At 43.5% G+C, this 23,017-nt stretch overlaps 1 protein-coding gene across 1 annotated transcript in view; it reads left to right on the top strand.

Moving 5' to 3' along the window:
* Positions 1–6,735, top strand: part of PREX1 (phosphatidylinositol-3,4,5-trisphosphate dependent Rac exchange factor 1) — a 245,713-nt gene extending 238,978 nt beyond the window's left edge. Inside the window, exons 37-40 of the mRNA XM_069072366.1 lie at positions 999–1,168; positions 2,967–3,069; positions 3,824–3,891; positions 4,497–6,735. Coding sequence (XP_068928467.1) covers positions 999–1,168; positions 2,967–3,069; positions 3,824–3,891; positions 4,497–4,539 — 384 coding nt within the window. The 3' untranslated portion in view covers positions 4,540–6,735. The remainder of the gene's footprint in view (positions 1–998; positions 1,169–2,966; positions 3,070–3,823; positions 3,892–4,496) is intronic.
* Positions 6,736–23,017: the final 16,282 nt, after the last annotated feature.

Raw genomic sequence — 23,017 nt, 5'->3', positions numbered from 1 at the left:
AAAATCAGTTGTGGTCCTTAACCCTTGGGGAGCTCACAGTTTTTTTGAAAAACAAGACTTATAGGGGTGGCTAGGTGGCACAGTGAGTAGAGCATTGGTCCTGGAGTCAGGAGGACCTGAGTTCAAATCCGGCCTCAGACACTTGACACTAAACTAGCCATGTGACCTTGGGCAAGTCACTTAACCCCAATTGCCCCTCCAAAAACCAAACCAAAACAAAAGATGTCATCAAAGGGTCAGAATGTCTGATTTGGGCATTCAGTGCTGATAGGTGATGGCTGGAATTTCCAGGGAAAGATTCCTGGAAGAGTTGGTGAAGGCAGGAAGAAAACAAAGGCACAGAAATGTGACTAAAGCTTATCTGTCTCACTGGGACAGTGGAAATAAAACAGCCTAGTTGAAATGGAAGGATGTGAAAGGAATAGTGGGAGATGAGGTCAGGTACAGTAGGTACGGTTAGACTGTGGAAGACCTCAGTTCTGAGATAGGGAATTGGTTTGATTGTAGAAGACCTTGAAAACCAGGAAAGGGAATAGCATAGTCAGAATTTTTGAGCAAGGGGTAACATTGAGCAAGGTGCCAATGTGGAACATGTATGTATGATATCTTGGAAGGGTAGAGACTGGAGGCAGGGAGATCCGTCTCTGGAGAGCCTGATGTTAAACAGTGAGGTTAGGTCAGCAGCCATAGGGATGAAGAGAAGAGGGATGGGTATGTGAGGCATGAGGATAGAAGTGGAGATGATGCATTTGGAGCATATGGCCATGAATTCTGGTTCTGGGGCTTATTAGTTGTGTGACTAGGGGCAAGTCATACCTGTCAGAGCCTCACTTTCTTCATCTGTAGAAAGAGGATGTTGGATCAGGTGGTATCTGAGGTCTTTCCCAGCTCTGGAGCCTGTAAAGTCCATGGGATGTGGTCACAAGCCAGGTTCATGGAAACAAGGGTCAGAAGTCTTCGACTTTGGGAAACTCAGTAACTCTTTGACTACTTCGCAGCTGATCCGTCCCATCAATGCCATGGATGAGCTGTGCCGCCTAATGAAGTCCTTTGTCCACTCGAAGCCTGGCACCAGTGTGCCTGGCGCAGGTCTGCTGCCCATCTCTTCTGAGCTCTGCTACCGCCTGGGTGCTTGTCAGGTCACCATGTGTGGCACGGGTATGCAAAGGTGAGCTGCCCCATCCCCTGCCTGCCACCCTCCCTCTCCTCCCCTGCCTCCCCCCCCCCCCAATCACTCATGGGAGATAGGAGCTACTTAAGTGGACCTTCTGTCTAGGAGTACATTCCTCCTGGGACTTAAGAGATGCCTTTCAAAACAGCTTTCTCCTTCAGATCCCTTAAACCCTGACATTTTCCATCAGTGGAAAGCGTGCCCTGGCCTGATTCTGATGCTGACACTTCCAGCAGTGGGATTGGGGGCAGAATTACTTTACCTGAGTTCCAGTTTCTCTGACTATAGAACAGTATTAATAATACCTACACCACCTCTCCCATAGGGTTGTGAATCTTAAAGCTGTAAAGAAATGTGAGCAGTTGTTGTTATGACCTTGGGAGGCAGCAAGATTCAGTGGAAAGGACATTGGACGGGGTGTCAGGAAACCAGAGGATCGCTGGCCCCCTGTGTGACCTTGGAAAAATCTCTTCCTCTTGCTGGGCCTTAGTTTCCTCATCTAAAGTCAAGGATTTGACTACATGATCTTTAACGTCTCTTTCAGCTCTGATATTCTAGAATGATTTACTTCCATGTTCTGGGCCAGTTTCTTCCTTTGTAAAATGGGGGTGGGGAAGGGGTCTGTAAGGCACTTTCTTGCCAGCTAAGCCTTTGGAAGTAAAAGGCTGCCATCACCTGTAGCAGCAAGCACCCCGGCGTTCCCAGGGTGGCTGCTAGCAATACAGGTTCTTGGATCTGCTTTGTTAAAGGAAAGCAACTCAAAATGGGTTAACAATCTTACTTTAATCAGTCAGACATATATCGTTTACCTTGTTCAGGGGAAAAAGGTCAGCACCCCGAACTTCAAAGCATACAGGCAGAATTATCAAGACAGAAACAGATCAAGTAGACAGATTTCCAAACTGTCCAACCATTACATCCATACCCAGTCAACATCTGGGTTTCCACATCTGGGTTTTTCAAAGCTGGGGGACTCTCAACTACGGCTTCCCAAAATTCAGATTAAATCACAGAACACTTCACAAAGTGAGTCCCAAAACAAAGCTACACATCAGGGCTTATATAGCCTTCTCCTGGCTCAGAGAATGTAACAACCTTTTGGACCCACTGGCCAATCAAAAAGTATCTACTGAAAAACAAGCCTCCCACCCCAGGCTTCAGGTGCACTTTAGCCTAGGGGCAGGGAAGATCTTCCAAATTTGCATTCCCATTACATCACCCCAGGCATTTATTTCATAATCCTCTATATGGCTGGATTCCTCCCCCTAGCCCCCATGCCTGTAGGCTGTATGAGTATCTAGGCTGTGTCCTCAGTGTCTGTGGGTAGGCCTTATGAATACTAGGGAGAGGGGCCTTCAGGCAAGGTCAGTCTCTCCACAATGAGAATTCTAGACTCTGGCCTTTTGGATCACCAGAGGACTGGCCCCAGATCACCAGAGGACTATCTTAGATTAATCAGAAAAAGAAAAAGGGCAGGGAGGGAGTGGGGAAGCAAGACAGGTATTTATTTTGAAATTTAATGAAATGGGTCCTATCCCCTGATCCAGGTTAAGCCCCACTAGAATATAGGAAGCTTGGTATACCTACAGTGCTTTTCCAGGGGAGACTTTCCCAACTGGAGTTGGGGTTATAGAAAGCCCTCAGAAGTAGATGTACGGTTCTCTATGTAGTCCTCCCAGGCCATTGTTGAGGGGAAAGGGGACTAGGGAGGGTGTGTCCTTATTCCTGAGAGATTACTTGAAGATCCCTGCTCTGAGAGTTTCTCATTGACCTCTCATCCTTGTCCTGTTCCCAGGAGTACCCTGAGTGTCTCCCTGGAGCAGGCAGCCATCCTGGCTCGGAGCCATGGGCTACTTCCCAAGTGCATCATGCAGGCCACAGACATCATGAGGAAGCAGGTAAGACCCTAGGCCTGGCAGGACAAAATTGGGAACCAGACTTGGGCACAGGACCCAGGATTGCTTAGGACTTGAGCCAGCTATTGCTGACACCTTCTGAGGGCTTATTGTGTGCTCAGACCAGATTATTCAACGTCAGTCTCTCTGCACATGGGTTGTGTTGCTACCACCAACTATCATGAGAGGAAGGGAAAAGGGGACCAGTGGGGCCTAGGTCCACTTTGGGGCTGGCACTGTTCACCCCACTCCCACCAGACCTGACTCATCCTAAGGGGGAGCATCGTCAGCATTTCACACCACAATTCACCACTTAGCCCACTCCCTGCCTCTTTGAACAATGTCGCTGTGAATCTAGGGTTTCTACCTAGTTTGGGCCTTTCTAGTCTCTCATCTTTCCCCCTCTTCCCCATCCAGTAGCTACAGGGTTAATGCTACCCAGCCTCATCTCTCTCTCTCTGTCTCTCTCTGTCTTTCTCTGTCTCTCTCTGTCTCTCTCTGTCTCTCTGTCTCTCTCTCTCTCTGTCTCTTTCTGTCTCTCTGTCTCTCTCTGTCTCTTCTCTCTCTCCCTCTCCCTCTCTCTCTCCCTCTCTCTGTCTCTCTCTCTCTCCCTCTCTGTCTCTCTCTGTCTCTGTCTCTCTCTCTGTCTCTCTCTGTCTCTCTGTCTCTCTCTGTCTCTCCTCTCCCTCCCTCTCTTCACCCCCCCTGCTTCCTCTCCTCTCTCTCCTCCTCCTTCTCCTTTTCTCTCACCCTCCAGGGACCCAGGGTGGAAATCCTGGCTAAAAACCTCCGAGTCAAGGATCAGACGCCCCAGGGAGCACCTCGGTGAGTACTGTGTTCTTCCTCAGGGAGGTGTCAGGCCATGGAGCAGGGTTAACCGTTGCTCAGAGCCACCACTCCACCTGATCGCACCGGCTTACCTGTGCCCTGTGCCCAATGACTCACTTCATTTGAATGCCATGTTTGAGTGACACCTGTTTGTTCATTCATTAACCTGAAATATTTGCTGGATTAACTTTTCCCATAGTCCTTTGTGTCTGCATCTTTGCTCTCACTGTTCCCTAGCCTTAGAATGTCTATGCTCTGATACGGTCTCTATGACCCTGGATCAGCTCCTTTAGCCTCTCAGAGCTTCAGTTTACCCATCCACAAATTGGGAATAACAGTCCTGGTCCTATCTACCTCATAGGAATATTATGCGGAAAGTGCCTGGTAAACCTCGAAGCAGCGTTTTAGCTATGTCAGCCTCTTCCTGTCCTCCCCCAGTATCCGATGCAGTGCTCAATGAACAGATATTTGTTAACTGAGCATCACCCAGTGGATAGGGCCCTGTGCTTTAGAAGGAGAGGGTTGCAGAGGAGGGTGCCTGGGAGCAATTAGGTCGTTTGTGTCTGTGGGTTACCCTTTGACTCTCCTCATCTGTCCCCTAGGATCTATCAGCTGTGTCAGCCACCTGTGGATGGAGACTTGTAAATAAGAAAGGACAAGAACCCTTGCTTTGTTGGAGACCCTGGAAGTGTTCAGCAGAGAGCCAACCCTCAGGACCCTTGGTGTAGCTCATTCCCCTGCTGGCAAAAACCCTCCCCTTGCCAGGGTACAGGAGATAAGAGCCTGCTGCCAAGAGCCTTTTCCTAAGACAGGCCAGACTACTTGAAAGCTGCCCGGTTCTCCTCATCCCAGAATCGGCCCCCATGCCCACCCTTGTCTACATACGTGTGAGGCCATTGCTTCCTCTCTTGGACATAGCTACTGGGGGAGATTGCAGACCTGGCAAGTATAGCTGGACTGGGGCTGGATGTCTCCAGTCAGGTGCCTGTGAAGAGGATGGTGGTCACTTGGTGCAACGGAGAATCAGAGCCTGGTCCTGCCGCTGATCAGTCATCTCAAATGTGGTTGCTGTCCCTAACCCCCTTGTAATCCTGAGCCCCTTTTATCATCATGGAGCTATCAAGGTCATTGGGCCAGTGGGTTAGAGTCATCAGACCTCCCTCGTAAGACACCACTTTCTAAATTGATCAATCTGCACTTTTGAAACCCATGTCTGGCACAAATCTTGGGTTTCCTTCCAATATGAAAAGAAATATTTATTCTGGAGCTCTTCGCCATCACAGATCCCCCAGAAAGAAGCCCTTTCTGTGCCTAGCGCATAATATACATTCCGCAATCACTGCTTGTCATGGGTCTCCTTTCCTTAGTGTTCAGGGGTAGGCATTAACCCTTACTGATGCTGTCTGTTATATTCTGCAAAGCCAGTCCTGATTGATCTGGTTGGCATTAACAAGCCTGAATCAAGGATGGAAGTTGGACTGTACCCATTTTCCCTGTAATAGCAGAAGGACTATGTTGTACCTATTTATGTGGAATGACACTTCTGGGTTTTTGGGTGTTTTTTTTTTTATTGTGTGATTATATATTTGAGATTTTAAATTTTAAAGAAAGATATATTGTTTAACACGGGACCAACACGATGTAGCTTTCACATTTCCCAATTCTACTAAAAAACAAAACTAAGTGATTTGAAAATGAAGGTTTTACTTTTTTAATACTAGGATTTTAGGAAGACAGAGTTTCATATCAAGAAGCAAAGGATCAGGTGCCTCAAATGGATTTCTCTTCCCCTGCCCCTATATCAGAATGCTTTCAGTTTATCAGTATTAGATAGAATGCTACAACTTTATTGTAGGCAAAAATGGATTAAGAAATGCCCAGAGTATCAGCTGTGTGCTTCTGGGAACGCTGTGATAGGTAAGATCTAGGAATCTCTTTAAAAAGTTTTAGTAAACAGAGGGCATGCACATGGTGGGGCCCTTCCCCCCCTTTCCCTAACTCATCTTCAAATTATATCCTCTTAACATCTCAGTCCTGGTCTGAGGTGTATATATATACATAAAGCAGGTGGAGAAAATCATGTTCAGAAGGAGAAAGGCTTCCCAGGTGCTCTTTTTTAATTTATTTTTAATTTGAATTTGCCTTTAGCAGGGTATTTGAGGCCCTTGGTTCAGTCTGCTAGCTAGCCAGGAAGGCTCCCAGAATTGAGGAGCTATCACTGGCCTAACTGTTCCCACTGCTGCCTTCCCACCTTCAAGAAAGCTTGCTCCAAACCTGTGGCAAACTAGCTTAGTGGCAGCCTACACAAGGTAGTTGTCCCTTTTAATAACTCTTTATGCAGGGTCTGAAATGCTGAGGCTGTGTGAGAAGGAAAAGTCAACTTTCCATTTCTTTAGCCAATGGCCAAGATGAACTGTGGGGTCTGGAGGTTGTCATTGGGGTCTCAGGTTTTCTCTCAATGCTTCAGGTCAGAATAGTATGACAAAGCAAATCATTGCTTGGAACACATGTACAGACTTCTTGGTTTTCTCAGTGTTGTCTCGATGGGGTGGGGATTGGGAGGAAAACAGGTCCTTCTTTTTCCAGCACTCACTGGGAAACAAGTGATGGCCCTTTCTCCAGAGAGAAAAAAAGAGTGAGAGAGAGACCATCCAGGTTGCCCACCACAGTGGGCATGTGTTTGGTGTGGGAAGATGGTTGGGTCTCATTGGACTGGGGGCAGAGGTTGGCTCTCAAGAACATGGGCCTTGTGCACTGGTTTACATGGACATGTACATAATATTCTCATTAAATTCCTGATAGATTTTTTTATTATTAAAAGTTGGTTTATATTATAAAGAAGGAAGCTGTGATTTTCATTGGAGCTGTTCTGTTCTTTGGGGGTGGTTGATGCTTACTCGTCGCCCTAGCCAGACCCAGAATTGCGTAGGATAAAAATCATCAGCAGGGGTTTCTTGTGTAATGAGTTTGTGAACCAGAAGAAGCATCCCTTTGTTGTCTCCCCAGACTTCAGGCATCTACTCCTGGTTGTCCAAGGGCCGTTATTGTAACATGAACCCGTATACTAAAGTGCCATTTGATGGACCTTTCCTCTTCATTGCTATCAAAAGTTAACAAAAAGAGCATTCGAATAGCAGGAGGGAGGGAGACCTGAATTCTTAACCTAGCTCTGTTACTAATTTGCTCTCTGCTCCTGGATAATTCACATCTCTCTGGTCTCAGTTTCCTACTTGGTAAAATGAGGTTGTATTGGAAGATGTTTTAGGTCTTTTCCTGCTCTAAATTCTGTGGATCCTTTTGCTGCCAACACTGTCTAATTCTGTGTTCAAAATTCCCCTTTCTGACATTCTGTATTCAATATTCTGTCATATTAATGTAACCTGAGCATCGAAAGATGTGGGATGTGGTAGTGGATAAAAATGTGACTTAGAGTCAGGAAGATACCACTTAACTCCTCAGTACTGCTGAGCAGAATTCTCTAAGATTTTGCTCACCAGAAGTTCCTATGAAAAGGAAATTGCAGATCCAAACCTCCTTCTCCTAATACATGCACATACATATGTATATACATACACATATTAATTGCATTATTTTTTTATGGTCATGTCAGGCTGGTGTGGATTAGATAAGAGAGAGCCTTTTAGCTCTAAATCCTCTGAATGGTTGATTCTTAGTAATCTTAGAGTTTACCAAAACACCTAGGTCTTTTTTTTCCATCAGCTATTGCCTAGCCATACAGATTATTCTTGAACCCAAGCATAAGACAGTTATCCCTATTAAATCTCATTTTATTATACTACATAGCTAGGTGGCTAGTGGATAGAGCACTGGCCCTTGAGTCAGGAGGACCCGAGTTCAAAACCAGCCTCAGACACTTAACATGTACTAGCCATGTGACCTTGGGCAAGTCACTTAACCCCAACTGCCCAGCCTTCCCCGCTCCAAAAAAAAAAAAAAAAAGTGAAAAAATGCCCAGTAGCACAGGACCAATGGCAGCTATTTGTAAGATACTGCGCTAGAGATTTCTCTCTTAAGTTGACATGAATCCATTAATTACTGATATTGAGGCTTAGTAATATAAACACCTAAACTCTCAATCCCTTTCTCTTCATAAGATGAAGCAAGAGGCTTTTTTCAAATGCCTTCCTAAAGTTTTTGTTCTACCTTTATGTCAGGGGTTTTAATTTGGGTTCCAGGAACTTTAAAATATTCTGTTGACTAGTTAGGTAAAATTAGTTTCTTTTATAATTCTATGCATTTTATTTTGTGAATTTTAAGACCATTATTCTGAGAAGGGGTCTACAGGCTTCACCAGACTGCAGGAGGAGTCCATGAAGTCCCCAAAGGATTAAGAATCCCTACTTTATCATGCCTAATCTTTGGAGATCAGGTGGGGGAGGTGTTGGGTTGCAGGTTTAGCCTGATTTCTTTCACCTGGGCTCTAGCCTGAGACACAACTGGGTTGCTTTCTCTGCACAGTTTGTCTGCCATTGCATGCCCCTATCCCCCTACTCCCCTACAAAGTCTTCCTCTTTTCACTCCCTTTCACTGCTATGAGCATCCCTTCTCTTGAGGTCCAGCAGGTGGCGATGATTCCCTTCCTATGACCAGCAGCACTCTGACTTCTATGGGCAGAATCCAAAGGACTGGACTTCCTTTGCTCTACCCTGCTCTGAGAAGCAAAATTCCTTCTCTGTAGTGACTGCCCTGATCAGAAAAGGAGGACTGATCTCTCCTCCCCAGAGTCCAAGAACGTTCTCTACATACAATGATAGAGCTTTACATCTGGAAGAGACCTTAGAACATTGACAAAGTCAGAGCTAGAAAGGTCCTTAGAATGCTAATGTTGGAAGGGACCATGTTCTAACAAGGAATGTCAGTGAGAAGAGACCCTATAATTTGTCTCTTAGAACTGGAAACAACCTTTGAACCTAGAATATCAGAATGACAAGATGCCTTAGGATAAAGAGCACAGAATGTTAGAGCTGAAAGGATTGTGACGCTAATTTGGCAGATGAGGCTGAAGCCAAAAAATGGGGTGACTCCCCAAGATGACTATTTCAGGGTACATAGTGAATTAGTAATAGAGCTAGGATAAGGTCCCCTATCTACAGACTACTATGCTTTCAGTTTGAGTATTTAGTTAAAGACAAACATGCCTCAAAATGGGGAAGGGGGCAGGGTGAGAGAATCTCCAACATGGTTTGCTTTTTTGAAGAGGTAAAGAGGTTGCCAGCTGGCCTAGGCGACTCTTTATTCCTTCACCAAAAAGCCTCTAGCATTAGGAACAACTTCATGACAAAAGCCCCTGATCTCTAGGACCTACTTCAAAGCCATGCAGATCATGTAGAGGGCTAGGCCCTTTGACATTAGTTAGGAGTGGCTTCTCAGTGTTACCTAGAGCAATTTTCCATTACCTTCTTGCTCCTCAGTCTGTCCCTGTCGTTAGCAGCTAGCTTGTCCTGAGGGGAGTTTACGGAGAGGATGGGAACCTTGGGCCCCTGAGACCCAACTCCCAGAAGACGAGTGGTACAAGCTCATGCCACAGACTGAAATGTCAATACAACCTTTTGGCTAAACTCTGACTCGTCTTTCCATCTGAAACTGTAGCTGCAACCTCCTAGGTTTTTTAGGATTTTAGGAACTCCTTTCTAGAAAATGAGTTGGTAATGATCACTAGTATTAAAATTGAAGGTGAAATTTATTTAGTATTTTATTTTTCCCCAGTTAATATTTGTTTGTAAAGTTTTGAGTTCCAAGTGCTTTCCCTTCCTCCCTCTCAGTCAGTAATATTTTTAAGCATCTCCTCTATCGCTGGACAGCTAGGTGGTACAGTGAATAGAGTGGCAGGTTTGAAGTCAGGAAGGCATCTCCTTGAGTTCAAATCTGGCCTCAGACACTTACTAGCTGTGTGACCCTGGCCAAGTCATTTTAACCCTGTTTGTCTCAGTTCCTCATCTGTAAAATGAGTGGAGAAGGAAATAGCACACCACTCCAGTATCTTTTTCAAGAAAACCTCAAATGCAATCACAAAGATTTGGACATAACTGAAAAGCAACTGAATAATAGCCTATATTTCTGCTCCTTTGATTTTGGAATGCAAGAGGACTTGAGACTGGGAACCGAGTATGGACTTTACCATCCTTCACTTTGGTAGGCCTTTGGCTTGATTGGACTTCCTTCTAGACCTCCACTGTGCATCCACACATCTCCAGTCATGCTGTCTCCACCCAGGCTTCATCTCTACTCTCTCCCTACAGAGACTCCACCCCAGGAACCACCAGGGGCTTTAATAAACCATCTTTGGCCTTCTATTTCTCAGTTTCAGGCCTCTATAGAGCTTACCAGCTCATGCTACCCATTAGAATATAACCCTCTTTGAGGGCAGGTAATTTCTTGCTTGTTATTTTTATTCTCAGCCCTTAGCCCAGTGCCAAGAACATAGTGGTTAATAAATACGTCATTCTCTGGACGTACCTACGTGGCCCAGTGGGTCAAGGGTGGGATGTAGAGTTTCTTTCTTAGTCTCCCTTGCTCAATCCTTATCCAGATCATGTCACAGGTGTCCCTCAGGGTTCTGTCCTGAGCCCTCTTCTCTTCTCCCCCTATGCTACTTCACTTAATGATCTCATCAGCTCCCATAGATTTAAGTACCCTCTCTATGCTAATGATGCTCAGACATACCTCTCCTGCCCCAGACTCTCTGCTGACCTCAAATCTCCTATTTCCAGTTGCCTTTCAGACATCTCAAACTGGATGTTGGGTAGACATCTTAAACTCAACATGTCCAAAAACTGAACTCATTATCTTTCCTTCTCAACCTTCTTCCTCTCTTACTGTAGAGGACAACACCATCCATTCTCTCAGACTTGAGACCTAGGAGCTATCCTTGACTCCTAATGATCTGTCACCATCCATATCTAATCTGTCGCCAAGGTCTGTTGATTTCACCTTCCCAACATCTCTCAGATACACCTCTTCTGATACTGCCACCACTTTGGTGAAGTCTTCATCACCTCATACTGGGACTGTTGTGACAGCCAGCTGCTGGGTCTGCCTGCCTCATGTTTCTCCCCATTCCAATCCATCTTTCATCCACCAAAGTCTGATCATGTCACATCTCTCCTCAATGAATTCCTGTGGCTCTCTTTCACCTTCAGGATCAAATACAAAACACTCTGGCATTTGAAGCTCTTCATGACCATTACCTTTCCAGTTTTCTTATACCTTACTCCCTGATGAAGCCAGTGACACTGGCCTCCTGGCTATTCCATGAATAAGATACTCAGTTCAGGGCATTTTCTCTGACTTTTTCCCATGCCTGGAACAGTCTCTCTCCTCTGCTCTGACTACTGACCTCCCTGGCTTTTTTATTTTTGGCATCCCATCTAAAATTCCAACTTTGTAGGAAGTTTTCCTTGACGCCTCCTAACTCCAGCACTTTCCCTTTGTTACTTGTCTCCTATTTATCCTGTACATAGCTTGCTTTGTCTTCTATTTTGTTTCTGTTTGTATGTTGTCTCCACCGTTAGATTCTAAGTTCCTTGAGGGCAGGGACTATCTTTTGCCTCTTTTTGTGTCCCCAGGATTTTGCACAATGCCTGAGACATGGTAGGTGCTTAATAAATGTTTATTGATTGACACAGTAGATACTTGATAAATTTTTATTAATTGGCAGACTAACTCAGGGGAAATGATATGCCCAGATTCACAGCCCTAGAAAGTGGTAGAGCCAAGACTCATACCCAGGCCTCTTGACTCAAGTTCAGGGTTCTTTCTACAATGTCAGAATATTTTCAGATCAACAAGTTCAGTTTCTTCAGATACAGAGTGTCAGAGCCAGAAGGGTCTCAGAACTTAGGACATGAAATATCATTTATAATCTCTTGGGGGTTTAAATTTGTTTCTTCTTACAGGCTTGTATTTCTCATTTTCTTTTCTTATGTCTCTGCTTATATATTTATATATCTATATATGCTAAGTTAATTTTTTGCATATAATATATATGCAAAAAATTTCCATTTATATTAGTCATCCAGAGTAGTAGGCAATAAGGAACAAATGAAATAATGTATTGCAAGCGTTTTGTCTTATTATTACTAGTACTATTATTATTTTTCTAGGAGCATAGAATTTTAAGGCTGGAAGCCATCATGTTCCTTAGGAGTTAGAGTCCAACCCCCTCATTTTACTCACAAAACTCCCTGAGGCTCTACAGGTGTTCTCCCTGTTTTGTATCCCTTGCACTCTTCTGTTTCTCCCTCCTTCACAGTAGATATCCTCTCCAAAAGCAATGGCAGCATAGAGTGGTGGCAAGAGAAGTAACCTTGGAGCCAGGAGATTTGGGTTTGAATCCTAGCTCTGACGTTTGAGGGAAGCATTGTGTTATAATGAATAATTAACCTCCCTCAAAGTCAGCAAGACTAGGTTTAGATGTCACCTCTAACACATTGGCTGCATGACTCTGGGCAAGTCTTTTGTGTGTGTCCAGGCAACACTGAGACCATAAGTTGCAAAGAAGGTGTGGACTTGCATTGGTAGAAGGCCTCCTTACCAGGCAGGGTGTTCCCCATACCAGTGAAGCCATAGATCTAGTACCTGTCCCTCTGCACTTACTGACTTGACCTTGAATATGACCTCGGCCAAGTCCTCTCAATCTGGGCTTTTGTCCTTTGTAAAATAGGGATATCAATAGTTGTGCTGCAGCATATCATTAAGTGCTGTGGAATTGTAGTTCCTATGATTTCCTAGGTCTCCAGCTGTGTTAATAAGAGAGACTGTTCATGAGGGAAGCATTGGCAAGTCATTATGCCTTCGAAACTATGCCATTTCTGAGAAGGGACACTTTTCCATCCCAGGGCTGTGGTCACCAAATGGCTCCAATCACAGCTTGACCCTGTGTCAGAATAATTAACTTAGGGCCTGGAGTGTCACCCTCATGGCTTCTGGGAATGTCGAGTAAGAGAGGTTGAACCTACCTTTGTGTACCAAGCCCCTGAAGACTCAGGGAAAATACTAGCTCCTAAATGAGGGCTTCTCTCAAGGTTCTGGAACTTGCCAATGAGCTGTACTGCAGAGACTCATGCCACCCCTCTTCACTTGACCTGTATCTGGGACCCTCCTCCACTTTGGCTCACCTCATGCCAGAAGAGGAATCCCCTATGAGGCATCCCAACAAGGGGGTTCCCAGCCTCCAGTCGATAAATACAGTGATGAGAAATTTATTATTTCCCTAATGTTGAGGCAGATGATCCTGTTTAGGGGCCAACTCTGATTGTTAGGAAGTTTTTCCTCATATTGAGCAAAAATCTCTTCAACTAATTTTCCTTCCACAACATAACCCTTCAAATCTTTGGGGTGATAGAAACTTTAGTGTTGGAAGAGATCTAGCCAAATCCTTTCATGACACAGGTAGTTCCTGAAGACTGCTGTCATTTCCTCTCTTGATTATCTCCCAGTTAAATACTCCCCTCCCCAAACAAGAGTCTATTCCATCTACAGCAAGCCTTGCAATCAACCAATCAGCAGTTAAGTGCTACTATGTGCCAAGTACTGTACTGGGTACTGGGGCTACAAATAAAATGAATGAAACAAATGTCACTTTCAAAGAGCTTGCGTTCTAACAGGGGAGACAATTAGGATATAATAAAACAAAGAGAACGAATACAAATGAATACAAAGTAGCTAGCCACTAAGGGTTGGGGTGGGGGGAGATCAGCAGTCATGGAGGGGATCAAGAAAAGCTTTGTATAAAAGTTGGTCCTTGAGTTGCCTCCTGTATCCATTATTTAATCTTCCTATATTATCTCTCAGTTAAAGATCTAGTACCTTTAACCTCCAGGATAGCTGGCCTTTCAATCAATCAACCAACAAGGACTTAGAAAAAATTCCAACCATTCTGGTCCTTTCCCTGGGAACCCTCCAATTTGTCGACGCTTTTCTTAGAATGGTGTATTGAGGACTAAACACAACACTAAAGGTGTGTCTGGACTTGGCATACGACCATCATCTCCAGATCCTATTAATATAGCTTAACATTTAATTGGCATTTTTAGCTGCCATTCCATGCTATTGCTAATAATCATTGTATTTAGGTTTCTGGGCATGGCTATCATGCTGATTTATTTTGTTTGACTATGCTAACTTGTTACAAAGGATATATTTGTTAAACTTTTTTTTAGAGGGGGGAGAGTTGGAGAGAAGGGTTTCTAGTGATGACAATGCCAAAAAGAAAAGGAGAAATCAAGGAGCATCCAAGAAATGTTTAAAGGATATGCTCAGAAGAAATCAGAAGGAGATCCAGAGGGCAACACAGACAAGTGAGATAGTTTTGGAGCTAATGCTCAGAGTTGAGTACATATTAAATTTTTTCATATGTTTAAATTTTAAATCAAATGAAATATTAATTAAATTATTTAATTAAATATTGTTAATAATTAAATATGACATTATTTGTATATTTAGAGTTTTTTTTCTTTTTAGAGGGGGAAGGTAGGGCAACTGGGGTCAAGTGACTTGCCGAAGGTCACACAGTTTTTTGTGTTGTGTCTGAGACCAGATTTGAACTCAGGTCCTCCTGACTCCAGGGCTGGTGCTCTATTCACTGCGCCACCTAGCCACCCCAATTATTTGTATATTTAAATATATATTTCAAAAGTTGCATGAAATGAGATTTATGGTCTCACATACAACTTTTTTTGTTCTTTGTATAATTTGCTGGTATTCGTGAAGCTCAGAATAACCATATACATACACTTATAAAATAATTTCTAAATATACAAATCAATAATATTCGAAGTATTACAATTGTGTTTATATATGGCTTTAAGGTTTATAAAGAAATTAACTTATTATCCCATTTGATTCCCACAATAACTCTGAGAAGTAGGTGATATTATTAGCCCCATTTTATAGATTGAGAAACTGAGACAAGTTAAGTAATTAGCCCAGAGTGATATAGACAAGCGTTAGCAGGATTTAAACTCAGATTGTCCTTATTAGAGGTCCCTCACTCTAACCACTGAACCACCTCACTGACTAGGGGTTGATAGATATTGAGTTTGTAGCCTGCTAAAACTAGGAAGTCTTTTTTCACATAACTGTTTCTCTAGCTATGCTGATTTCTTCCTGTGTTTGTGCAATTGATTTTATTGAACCCAAGTATAAGGTTTTACATTGATTTTCATTAAATTTTATATTTATTTTTAAAAGAAGCAGAAAGAGGCCTCAGCACTTTGAGTGCATCCTCTATGGGAGATTTCACAGAACGACATGAATGGGAATAATATAATATGAATAGGTGTGGAAAGGTTTCAGCCCAAACCAGGGGTAGGTGTGCCCACATAAATGAGATTATGGATCCATTAAGTTAATCATACATAAATTTTATGTTCTTATATTTAGCTCATTGTTTTAGCCTGTTGACATCTTTTGATATCCAAATTCTTCCCTACAGAGTGGGAACTATCTCTCTCAGCTAAACATCATCCATAGATTGGATAAACTTATGGTTTCTCCTGTCCTTGGACACCTATATGCCTAACCTTGTGCTGGGCACTGCAAGGAAAACAAAGATAAATAAGGCACAATACCTTCCTTTAGGGAGCTCCCAGTCTGCTAGTGACCTAAGACAAAATAATACCATAAACATCTGTTAAGTCTCTACTATGTGCAGGGTATGCACTGGTCTCTGGGGGGAGATACAAAGCATAGCTAGGGCTCTGTTCCTTCCCTTGTGGAGCCCATAGTGTAGTAGGGAGATAAGACCCACAGAGACGGTTATGATATACAGTGTTACAGGGTAAAATGCACTAACGAGGTACAAAGCGGTTCTCTGTGAGGTTTGACAGGGAAGGTTGTTACTGGGTGTTGCAAGTGTTAGATGATAAAAATCACTATAATACAAATGGGAGGCGATAAGGGCGCAAGAGAGGGATGAATAGTAAGGTAAGGGCTTTAAGAGCCTCGAGGAGGGGGGAGATCTGGGATGGAGATCTCTGGACCATCTCCAGTTCTCTGTTCCTAGAGTCTCTGAATTCTTGGGGAGGTTGTTCTTCTGAGATCCTTTGAGATCATCCCTCCTGGCCGTTATGATAAGGATGAGGAAGTAGGGGTGGCCCATGCTCTGCATACTTCCTTAGTCTGCTTTATAATGAGGAGCTGGAATAAGCATAGGTTAGCCCTGGAGCGCTCAAGAACCCCAAGGGGGAAAGATTCTCATCATGTTTTCAGTCTCAGCAGTGAGTTTCCAACTCAGTGGCTCTCATGTGGTCTGGTCGCCTCCAGAAGCCAACAGCCTCTCTATCTGCTTGCTGTGCTTTTTGCTCCAATTTTATGGGGTAAAAGATAGTCCAAATGCTGCCAGCTACACCCATATCCTTCCCTCCCCCAACACACTTCCCACTATTCTTTGGGACCTTATTTGGAACAGGGAAAGGCAGGAGTTGCCATTGAGGGAAAACCACATAGATACCCGGGCTTTGGCTGGACTTGAGAGGCTGCTGGGAGAAGAATGAGGTAGCTGGTTGTGATTGCCAGAGCTTCTCTATAGAAATTTTATGTAACTAAGGATTGGCCAATGAGAGCTCAGCTCTTATGAGCAGAAGCTGGGGGCGGGGGAGGGGAGGGGGGAGGCCCGGCAGCACACTTGGTCTGATGCGATACTGCAATACACCATGTGGACTTGGAGCATATACAGATACATTTTGACTATTCCCAATTCACTCACCACTTAGTAACAACAGTCTTTTTGATTGGTTTCTAATCTGGAAACGAACATATATCCAAAAGACACCCCCTTGTTCTTTTTCCTTCCTTGTTGCTTTTGAGTGAGTGGGCAAGAACAGCCATAAGCCCCCAAGTGGGAAGGAAAAGCTAGTGCCAGGCTCCTGTTCCCCTTCTCAAGCCCCTTCCCTTTAGTGTGATGTCATGAGCATAGTTCTGCTATTATTTTTAACCATGTTGTGTCTATTCTTTTCTATCTTAGAAGAAAGAACACTGGAGAAAGAATGGACCAGCAGCAACCTCAAGATCCTCAAGATTGGGAGAGCACAGGCAGAGCCTCCAGGAACTGAAATCCCTGCCAGACTTTGCAGGAAGTGGAGCCAAAGGAAGAAAGAAGCCCCAAGGAAACTGCTGAGCCCAGCGCAGTAGTGGGTCAGCTGAGATGCCATGTCCCTGGGACATCATGTCCCTGGGACGCCGTGTCCCTGGGATACCGTGTCCCTGAGATGGCGTGTCCCTGGGATGCCATGTCCTTGAGACACCGTGTCCCTGAGACATCATGTCCCTGGGACGCCGTGTCCCTGAGATGCCGTGTCCCTGGGATGCCGTGTCCCTGAGACATCATGTCTCTGGGATACTGTGTCTCATTGTAGCTACAACCTGGCTCCATCTTTCAACTGGGCTGCATTCAGAAGTAAACTGAATTGTAGTATAACCTTAAGTTTGAGCCCACTCTCCACCAAAGATTGACTAACAATAATAGCTAACATTTATATAGCACTTTAAGGTTTGCAACTTTATTCACACATATATAAGAGCTCATTTAATCTTCACAACAATTCTGTGAGGTATGTTATTAACCCCATCTTTAGTAAAGATGAGGAAACTGAGGTAGACACATGTTCAATGACTTGCCCAGGGTCATATAACTAGTACATGCCTGAGGGAGGATTTGAACTCAGGTTTTCCTGACTCCAAATCTAGTATTCTATCCACTTTACAACCTAGCTTCCTGAAAGGGTAGAGGGGAGAGTGTGACCCTCAGGTGCTGGATGTGGAGAGATGCTTTTTATTTCTTTTATCTTTTCTTCTTTGTAGTAAAGACCCCTTAATAAGCTAATTAGTGATACTGGGGGTGATTATGGTGTAGAAGATAGAGGAGCTATTAACTGGCACTGATTAGATAATATTGAAGAGATGACAGACAATTGGTATTGAGGGAATAAGCTGGAATGGAGTCTCAAGGTGACAACATTAGCATATACCCAATGCCTCATGCAACATGATCGACCCACTTCCTTTTCTTGGTTATACAAGACTTTGATTGTTCCTTTTATACCCCTTCTAACACCCAAATCATCACTGGTAATATGCTAAGCTTCCTGTACTCATCAGGTGTCTTTCCTTTGGGTCATCTATAATTTGGCCAGATAACAGCCGTGGGTTTGGTGGTCATGGTACTTTTGGAACATCTGCCCCATCTCCCTCCCCACAAGCCCTCCACGACCTAATGGGGCCAGTCAAGTCCCTCGACAATCGCATTGTCTCTAGGATTCCCTTCCTAGAAGAGTCAAGTCAGGCGTCCTGGAGGGACGCTTCTCACCCCACTCCTCAGAAAGTATTCTGTACCCTTGCCCTGCCTTTCCCTCACCCCTGGTGTCTGCTTTATTCTGAGCACAGCCCTATTCTGCAGCAGTTAACTAATCCCTGCTGCAGTGCTCTAAAGTAATTAAGGTCCTAGCTGATAAGGGTTTATGGAATGACCCCTCCCAAGAGGATTTGTGTTTTAATAAAGTCCTCAAAAGCCTGAAAATCCATCAATACTCAAAGGAAAGAAGCTTTAACCCTAGGGCAGGGGCTCCCTGCCTCTAGGACTAAAAAATCATCATTGGCTCCTAATTGCCTCTAGGTTAAAATACAGACTCCCAAGCCTGTCATTTAAAGTACTGTCCAATTTGTCCCCAATGCACCTTTCAGAACATTTCATATTGCTCCATTTCATACCCCTCCATTCCAGCCAAACTGGCCTATTCCCTCAACTAACGATGTCATTCTTGTGTCTTTGCACCAGCTGTCACCCATTCCTGGGATGCATTTTCTTTTCACTTTGGCCTCTTACAGTCCTTAGCTTCCCAAACCCTGAGCTCAGTTCAGGTTTCCCTTCCTACCTGAATGAAATCTTTTCTGCCCTGCCCCCCCCTTAGTATTTAGGGATTTAACCTCTTTAAATTACCTTGTTTTTACTTATCTGTGTCCAAGATTATCTTTTATTTACTTAACTGCATATCTCTTTTAGAGGTAGCTGGGTGATACAGTGGAGAGGGCCCTGGTGCTTGAGGCAGGAAGCTCATCTTCATGAGTTCAAATCTAGCCTCAGACACTTACTGTGTGGCCTTGGACAAGTCACTTAACTCTATTTATCTCAGTTCCTCATCTGTAAAATGAGCTGGAAAAGGAAATAGCAAACCACTCCAGTGTTTTTGCCAAGAAAACCCTAAATGGGCTCATGAGGAGTTAGATATGACTGAAAATGGCTGAACAACAATGTGTCTATTGTACCTCTCTAGTAGAATGTAAGTTTCTTGATTTTGCTTTTGTCTTTGTATCCCCAATGCCTAGCACTTACACATAGTAAACTAATGGTTTGAATTGAGTTGAATTAATGATGAAGCATAGGTATCACATACCTTCCCAGTTTGGGCAAGGTACCTAGCCTGGTATTTTATCAATCAATCAATCAACATTTGTTAAGCATTTTTAAAAACATCTACTACTTGCCAAGCACTGTGCTGGGCATTGGGGATGCATTTGTTCATTGTTTGTCCTTTGTTCTCCAAGAGGACTGTGAGATCATGACTTCAAGTGAATTGGATTTAAGTGAGGCAGGGATGGGCAAAGTCATCAGCCTCACTTTCTCCTCTGGAGCCATCTGGGTCCAGTGGCAAGAAATAGATCAGGATGACTGGAGATGGCCTTGATATAGTGGGGGACCTTTAAGCTAAGGTCTTTCCCAAGTCTCAATTTGACTGAAGCAATTTCCATTCAGTGATTAAGGCTAGTGTTTGGTTTTTTAAAAAATTAAAAAAAAATTTTTAATTGGGGTTGCAAAGATGAAGACAAAGAGCTTCTGATTCAAATGGCTTCTATTGGTCACCTTAGATTTATGTATATACCCCAGGCTTTCTACCTGCTTTGACAATAAAAGCTCCCATTTTTATAGTGCTTCTCAGTTTACAAATTGCTTTGCTTTCAATAGCAAACATTATTATCCCCATTTTATTGATGGGTCTATTACCTCTCTCAGGAGGTACGACACATGCTTTGTCATTGATCCTCTGGAATCTTGGTTAACCATGCCATTGATCAGAGTTCTTAAGTCTTTCAAGATTAGTTCATTTTTACAGTATTGTGGTCACATAACTCGTTTTCTTGGTTCTGCCTACTTCACTTCATATCATTGCATATGTCTTCCCAGGTTTTTCTGAAACCATCTTCTTTGTCATTTCTTACAGCATAATAAAGTTTTATTACATTCAGATGGCATAACTTGTTCAGCCATTTCCCAATTTCTGGGCATGTCCTCAGTTTACAGTTCTTTGCCAACACCCAAAAAAGATGCTGTAAGTATTTTTGAACACAAGAGACTTTTCCTCTTTCTGTGATCTCTCTCTGATCACCGCTTGTCCAGGGCACCATAGAGGATACTCCTGTTTAGACATAGGTTGGGTTAGGGACTCTCTGAAGTTCCCTCAGATTCTGTGGTCTGTTCTGAGCCTCCAGTTTTGACACTCTTTCCACCATAACGTCACTCTACACTTCACCGTTGGCTCAAAGTGTTAGGTAGGTGGGCAAGGCCCAGACTCCATCTACAGAGAACAGAGATGTTAGTCCTCTAAAGAAAGGTCAAAATTTGGTGGAACTGCTTATCTGAAATGTACTTGTATCGGTGTCATGGAATGTGGGTGTCAATGAGGTAGGGAGCACTAGGGAATGAGGATTCTCTCCCTGACCATAATTCTGTGGGAGGTTATCTCCCATATTTGTTCCAACTCCCAGCTAATAGATGCTGCTGTCACTTTCTATCTCAGAGTAGCAACAGAGTTAATCCCCTTATCCTTAGCATCCCAAGCCCTAGAGGGGGTGGGGTGCAGTATTCTACAGTGAGTGCTTTAGTCTTTTGTGGGGAAAAGATAAAGCATGAAACTATGGGTTTGGAGTCAGAAGGCCTGGGTTCAAATCCAATTACTTGTTCTTACTGTTACCCTATATGAGTCATTTAACCTCTCTAGGCCTCAGTTTCTTCATCTGTAAAATGAAGGGGGGATAAGATGCAAGGTCCCTTTCAGTGCTAAGTCTAGGACAGAAGTTCTCAAAATATAGTCTGGGGACCCCTGAAAGCCCTTGAGACTCTCTGGGGGGGTTGTCTGTGAGGTCAAAACTATTTTCATAATGCTAAAAGAGTTTAATTTCTAATATGGTATTTCTTTTTCAGTGTGAGCATTCACACCTTGGAAATCAACAAACACTACAAATTAGGGCTTGATTTATTGTTTTGTTTATTGTCTGGATTTAAGAAAGTGATGGAGAAAATGTTAATAATGCAAATGAGGGGCGGCCAGGTAGCACAGCGAGTAAGAGCACCAGCCCGAGTGTCAGGATGACCTGGGGATCGAATCCGGGCTCAGACACTTAGCATCTACCCAGAAACACCTGGCCGTGTAACCTTGAGCAAGTTACTTTACCCCAATTGCTTATTAAAAAAAGAAAAAAAATAATGCAAATGAAACTTAAATATTTTGGGGGAGCAAGCTTTAAAAAACATTTACTAGCACACATTTGGATATAACATACATAAAAAAAACTCTTCAGGGTCCTCAATAATTTTTTAATAGTGTAAAGGAATCCTGAGAGGAAAAACCTTGAGAACCAGTGGTCTATGCTTTTGTGACTCCAGAGACTGAAGAAGCAAAGAGAGAAGGCAAAAGGAGACTCAGAGGGATTAGCAGGGACCAAGTGGAAGGATACCACGTGGTATATCTGGGAAGAAGGACAGAATGAATGGAGGAACAAGATTGAACAGCCCACCACCTTTCCCCCAGGTAAGCCCCATAGACACAGGGCATGGAGGTGAGTCTGAGCCTTCTGCAGCCACTTGAGAATCATCAGAAGAGTGGAGATGGTCCATGGCTTACAAGTTCCAATGTGTTCTCAACTCATTGATTATGTATGAGAAACTGAAAAGGGATATAGCGCATTGCAGGAAGCTCCTTGGACGAGCTCAGATCCTTCCTTTGACTTGCCTGGGTAGCAGAGGGGTTTTGATCCGTACTTTGGCTAAGGCTCTTGAGCCCATCTTTAACCTTGGATTCCACTTTCTCCTATACCACACCATCCTTGCTATCTATACCTTTTGCCTCACACTTTTTAGACAATTAAAAATATGGTCATAAGATCAAAAGATCATAGAAGTTGGAAGGGACCTTAACTGAAGATATGCAATGTAGTAGGTAGAGTGTTGGGTTAAGGGCCAGGAAGACATGTGTTCAAATACTGCCTCTAACATGGTGACCATGGTCAAGTCACAACTTGTCTGAGTCTCAGTTTCCTCATCTGTAAAATGGGGATAATAATACCCACAGTACCTGTCTTACAAGATTATTGTGAAACTCAAATGAGACGAAGGAAGTAGAATGCTTTGCAAACATTAGAGTAGAAGCAGAGGTAAATTGGACAGAGCATTGGCTCCAGATTGGGAAGCAGCAAACACTGCTTCGGATTCCGCTTCTGATGCTTACTACCTGTGTGACCTTGGGTAAGCTTTTTAATTTCCCTGGACCTCACTTTCCTGATCTATAAAAAAGAGAGGGTTGAACTAGATGACCTCCAAGCTCCTTTCCATCTCTAGACCTGTGATTCTCTGAAAGAGCTATATATCAATGTCAGTCATGATAATAATGATGATGATGACAGGTACACTAGAGAGGTTCAAGGCGGGATCAGGGAAGGCTTAGGGAGAAGGTGGCATTTGGGTTGGATTTTTGAGGATGGGTAAGAAGAGTTGACATTAATAATTGGTGACATTTAACTAGGGCTTTAAGGTTCACAAAGTTCTTTACACATATTATCTCATTTTAACCATACAACAATCCTATGAAGTAGGGAGGGAAGCTATAATTAACTCCATTTTAAAGAGGAGGCAGCAGAGATTCTGAGAGGTTAAGGGGATTAACTTATAGTAGAAGGCTCTGTGTGTATGTTTAAGTTCTATGTTTAAGGCCTAGTTTCTTAAAAATGTAGTTTGTTGAAATTTGGAAACTGGACATCAGTAATTAATTTTCACATGATTCCATAAATATGCTCTCTCCCAGAAAAGCTGGTTCTATTAGAACTCCAAAATAGA

Source organism: Petaurus breviceps, unplaced genomic scaffold, assembly GCF_028583685.1.
Source record: "Petaurus breviceps papuanus isolate PSGF00001 unplaced genomic scaffold, PetGlider_PUasm1.0 90847, whole genome shotgun sequence".
NCBI lineage: Eukaryota > Metazoa > Chordata > Mammalia > Diprotodontia > Petauridae > Petaurus > Petaurus breviceps.
Note: the sequence above shows the minus strand (reverse complement) of the source record. Positions and strands in the feature narration are given on the sequence as shown.